At 37.2% G+C, this 5,577-nt stretch overlaps 1 protein-coding gene across 1 annotated transcript; it reads right to left on the bottom strand.

Moving 5' to 3' along the window:
• Window positions 1-2,119: 2,119 nt before the first annotated feature.
• LOC145033957 (AT-hook motif nuclear-localized protein 10-like) lies at window positions 2,120-2,610 on the bottom strand. Its single transcript, XM_078982420.1, has 3 exons — window positions 2,559-2,610; window positions 2,352-2,483; window positions 2,120-2,274 (listed from the first exon to the last, which is right to left on the bottom strand). Exons 1-3 carry the CDS (start codon window positions 2,589-2,591, stop codon window positions 2,194-2,196), a joined length of 246 nt encoding a protein of 81 aa, XP_078838546.1. The 5' UTR covers window positions 2,592-2,610; the 3' UTR covers window positions 2,120-2,193.
• Window positions 2,611-5,577: the final 2,967 nt, after the last annotated feature.

Here is a 5,577-nt window from a genome sequence, read left to right as displayed (position 1 = left end):
GTGTATTTTGATCTAAGTGGTTCATGAGGAGATTCATAACTTTCCCTCATGTTATGAAATATGAAAAGTCTCATTCATGAAACTTTAAACTCTTTAAGTTATGGAATTGCAATGGTCTTGAAGTGTTCATAACTTGTCCTAAAGTTATGGAACTTGGAAAGTCTCATTTATGTAACATAAATTCTAAAACTCAAGATGTTTCAAAGAGTTTCAAAACATGCCCTCAAGTTTTGAAATTTGAGGAGTCACATTTATGACACTTTAATTCCAAACCCTAGAAATTTATGTAACATCCCAAGAATTTGGAAGGTATTTTCAAACCCTTTTCTATCATTACCGTTCCATTTATGGTCCTTGCGGTTGGAAGTGAAGAGCCAAGATAAGTGTAAGGACCAAGTTTGCAAACATGGGTCAAAAGGGAGTATGTTGCGCATACATAAGAGTACGCTAAGCATATTAAGGTTTGCTTTAGTACGTTGGGCGTACACCTTAGTACGCTAGGCATACTAATGTCTGGGTGAAACCCTAATATTTAGGGTTTGGAGCCTATATAAGCAACATAATGTGCACAAACACCTCTTTTACCTCAGCCTCCATAGATCAAACTCGCCTCTGCCAAACCCTAGCCTCCCCTTTGTGTGCTAAACTCATTTTGGTGTGTTCTTGAGTGCCTTAGGAGGAAACCATTGCATCAAAGAGTTGAAGGAGGAGACCAAGCTTGTAGATCTGAAGTTAACAAGAAGCACCAGAAGGTTTAAAGATCCAAAATTTATGCTTATATGATTAGATCTCTCCATGTTGCTTTAAAAGACCCATTTCTTGTCCCAAAAACCACAAGTTGGTGCATGTTGTGTTTTGAACGAAAAGGACTGTCCTTCTGGACTCTTGAAGGGACCTTGAGTGATAAAAATGAGGTTCCATTAGTTGAAGGTGTCCCATGCATGGAAGGATAAGGTCTTAATGGATTAATACCAAGCATTTAGAACTTTATGGATGTTCAAAGTGATAAAGTTCACGACTTTATGGATCCTAGGCATGTTAGATCTCTGAATCTAATGTTTGGGCTTAAGTGCTTAAGCTATTAAGCAGTTAGCAAGGTTTTGGCAAACTATCCAGTACGCCCAACGTACTGGGTCAACCACCCCGATGGTGGTTAACATCTAGATGAGTACGGCCCTTGTACGTCCTCTATAGGGCCATTGACAAATAGGCTTTGGGTTTTGGGTTGTTTATAGACAATCTGGATTTGAGCCTTTACTGGACTTTGTAAATACGATGTTTTAGGCTAGTTGGTGGTAGTGGATCATGGGGTTAGGCCCAGTAAGGAGGTTGGACCCAATTTAGTAAATTGGGCCAAATAATGAATTTATGCTTATGGACTTTCAAGTTAAGGAGTTGGTGTGGGGATTTGGCCCAACAAAATGGAATGGACTTAATGAGTTGTGTCGACACTTAATCATGGGAGTAATATTGGGTATTAACCTAGTATTTATTATTATGTGACAGTTCGGGATTTCCGGTGAGACAGCAACCAGAGATTTGCAGTATTTCAGCACTACTTGCGAGGTGAGTTACCTCACTATACTAAGGGGTATAAGGCACCAAGGCCGACCCATTGGACATGATATCCTAGCAGTTGGTGGTATGTTGAGTATGAGTTAGTGTTGCATGATAGTTGCTATGCCAGTTAGGTAGATCTATAGGACTACCTGTATTATTATGTGATTATCTGTATGCGCATTAGTTGTGTTATATGTCGGCATATTATATGGGGTGGGTTGAGGTGATACTTCTCCGTGCGATAACCAACAAACCCGGGAGCATTCTAGATACGAGTTGAGGGCCAGGTGGGGCATGTCAGACTTGTACTGTGGGCTCAGGAGTATTCCAGATACGAGCTGATGGAGATTCGTATTGTGGGCTCGGTGGCAATCCAGATGTGAGTTCTGGGTCTAGAAGGCAACCTAGAATCACACTATGGGCCCATGGGTAATCCAGTCTGTAAAGTTATGGACCCAATGCATGCTGTTATTTGTGTATATATGTTATGTGCAGTGTATCAGGAATGGAATGGTTGATTCCATTCCATATTTATAGAAAGAAAGAAAAAAACCTGAACGGGTGATGCAGCAGTGAGAAGGCCAGCCACATTACCACCTAAAACACGACCATCTGGCCCTGAAAGTGACACGCTTAAACCACCAGTCCTGCTTCTTTGCCATCACTCTCACAAACCATAAATGAACCACAAAGAGATAAGATCTCAAATCGTCCCTGTATTTTTTATAAATAAATTAAATATTTTTTATACATCAAAAATAAATAAATAATGAATTTTCAAGAAAAAAAACCTCGTATGTGACAGTTCCACCAGATGTTGCAGACTGCTGAAGTGTAACATTAGATATGGCGCCATTAGCTGATAGAATGCACACAGCTCGAGTGCTGTTTTGAGAAAACCACATCAATTTTCCCAACACATCCTGCATTTAGATAAGAAATTATGAATTTTGGTAAATTAAAATTTTTCATAAACATAAAAAGAATAATGATTGCACCTCTCCAGCTTTAACATCAAGGATATGCGGCATGAACCCCACTCCTGGTGAACCTGAAAATGGTTTATGTTTGAATGAAATGTGGGAAAAGTTGTAAGAAATTTCATGTTTTGTATGTTTTTATGGATTATGATATAACGAATTGAGTAAAGATAAACTGGGGAATGGAAATCCCAAGATAGAATGCTAATCTTATTATACAGGTTTAAAATTGTAAATTCTCACCAGTATAAGCAAATGAGGCTGCTTTCTTTACGCATATGCAAGAAGATCAGATAGTGGCTCAAAGAATAAGTTGTCAGTCGTGGTGTAAGGGCCTAAAGCAATAATCTGCTCAAAGATGGCATGGATAGAATCAGAGAGAATCCAGATAGTAAACTTAAAGGTGTACTTTAGTAAAATGAAGAACAAGCTTTACACACCAATGATAAATCCGATGTTATATCAAATAAATCAGCAGGCCTGTTATCTTCATCCAGATGAAATCTGTTTGGTAACTTATTATAAAAGATCAAAAATTTAGACATAATAGATTTATTAATAACTTATTATGTTTTCTAACATTTGATATGCATGAAACATCTTTTGTTCATAATTACATATTACCATTTGGAGAATAGATACTGAGATACATAGGAACATATGAAATATGTTTGGTATGACTTGTCACTCTGTCAGTTGCATCAGCAAACTCCTTCCTCAAAGCAACTACAAAAGTATATAATATATAAGAAGATTATGCAGAGAGATCGAGAATTACAAAAGGATCATAAGCTTTTTAGTCATAATACCAAAATCAGTGAACCACTTTCATAGAATGTGAGCAAACTCTGCATATTCTTTTCCTTCTTTAATCTTATAAAGAAGTAGAACAAGAGGATGAGTGACAATTCCTACAAAATAGATGTTAATTAATCAAATTTTATATTCAAAATTTTGAATTAGAAAATTTTGAAGATACAATAATTACCAGAACCACAAGGAAAAAATCCATGTGTAAGGTATAGATGGATTCATAAGAGCACGAACAGGTTGTTGAGTCTGTGATTGTGATTGGTAGATTGGTATGGAAGGATGAGCAAGATTGGCTATTACAGAAGCAGCTAGTTTTGTGGGGAATCAGATTGGCATTGAATGATGAGTAGTTGTTGGATGTGACATCTTCTGGCATTGAACCCAATGGGAGCCTGAAGGTGGGGCCACTGCACTTCTCTTGTGATATGGTCTCGCATAATACTCAGAATTATTAGAGAGACCATCAACAGAAGTTGTAGGAGCTTGTCCTCTAGGATTGTTAGGAAGCTCAACCATTTGAGATTGGCCTACATAAGACCAAACAAAAAAAAATATCAAATATGTATGCAATATATCCAATTGTATACATACACTTCTTAGGTTTTTATTTACCATGACTGAAACGGGGACCTTGAGGATTCATCAGATAACTCACAGGTGCTGCATCAATTCGATCTGATTGTCATAAAAACGATCTCAAGAAATTAAAAAGAGAGCAAGTAGTCATACCAATAGAAGGTCGAACAACATTATCTGGATACTGACGTGTTTGACTTTGACCTGAAAATAAAAAAATTAATCTGACATGATAAGTAAGACTTAACTTGTTGTCTATAACTGTATAAAAACAGTCTTATGCCACTCAGGATACCTGCACTAGTTGTCTGCAAGCTTATTTGTCTCTCAGCAGATTGAGGGCTATCTATCCCATTAAACTCAACTCCCAGCCTTTTTGGGAATGGGAGATCTGTTACACCTTGACCACTACTAACCCAAGATACTTGAGGAATTGCTGTCCTCTGGTTTTGTGTAAGCAGACCACCCCCAGGACCTTGGGTAGGCATGTGATTCTGTAAATAGGGATGTTTTCCTACAAGAAAACATATTGATTCAATAAGGATAACCTTAATGTAAACTGAAAACAATCACCTTGCTTACCTGCATAATTCTGTCTCGTAGAAGTAGAACCACTTCCAAGTTTGAGAGAGGAATTCATGGAACTCTCTGATGGTGACAAATCTATATTGCTTGGATAACGAACCTGAGATACATATAAGAGTATAAGCACTCCATGTTACTGAATCAAGTAAGCTTACATGAACAAATAAAAACGTACTTTTAAATTTATTTGTTACTTTCCTTTTCCTATTATAACATTGTAGCACCCAATTATAGTAATGTCATGCAAAGACATGATATTTACTGCTATGATTGAGTAGATTTTTCATGCAATAATAGGAAGAAAAAAAATGAAAGTAAGATGCTAATGCTATGCATTTAGACGAATCCAAAAAGAAAATGAAGTTACCACAACATTCAAGGTAGGAGCTGGGTGTTGTCCACGAATTCCATTTGGGCCCAAAATAGAATGTCTGGAGAGAGTTTCTTCCCTTGCACGAGGAATATTTAGAGAATTAAAGCAGTAAGAAAACCAAAATCACTAGTTTGTGTTCTGAGATGGAAAAGCAATCGGAAAAAGGTGAATTCAACATTGATAGTTACATGGATCCTGAAATCACTAAAGAAGGGCATTGCTCCTTCAAAAAAAAGATGCAAAAGCTGACTACTGAAGAAGGGCTTCGTGGAGAAAATTGCAATCAAGCCCTAAATTGAATAGTTCTCCATTTAAAGAAAACACAGTATAGGGCTAGAGTTGATAATTTGGAAGAAAAAAGATGAAGAATAGAAGAATATGAGGTCAAAGTAACAGAATCGAATAAATAAAGGAAAATTCTTACCTTTTTCTTCGAACGGAGGGTCAATTGACTTTCAATTTTCGGTGTTAGGGCTTAGCGATTGTAAGAGGAAGAAGACAGACGTACTCTCATAGATGATGGTTGTATGCGCTTGATTTTGCAAAGACGAGTTAAAGGAAAGAACTAGGGTTTTCTTGTTGTAAGTCAGGGGAGAAGCCAAGAAAGTAATTAGAGGAGAAGGGGGGAATCGCTCAAGAAGAAAAATAGGATGTCTTCGTAAGATGGAAGGGAAAATTGGTTTAGAAGCT

Source organism: Lactuca saligna, chromosome 3 (genome assembly GCF_052625555.1).
Source record: "Lactuca saligna cultivar CGN05327 chromosome 3, ASM5262555v1, whole genome shotgun sequence".
NCBI lineage: Eukaryota > Viridiplantae > Streptophyta > Magnoliopsida > Asterales > Asteraceae > Lactuca > Lactuca saligna.
This window is presented reverse-complemented; position numbering and strand designations above follow the sequence as displayed.

Coding starts and splice junctions, on each gene's coding strand:
- LOC145033957 (XM_078982420.1), bottom strand. CDS start 2,591: ATGCCGCATATCCTTGATGTTAAAGCTGGAGAG. Junction 2,484..2,558: donor TTGATGTTAAAGCTGGAGAG/GTGCAATCATTA, acceptor ATCTAAATGCAG/GATGTGTTGGGAAAATTGAT. Junction 2,275..2,351: donor GTGGAACTGTCACATACGAG/GTTTTTTTTCTT, acceptor TAAAAAATACAG/GGACGATTTGAGATCTTATC.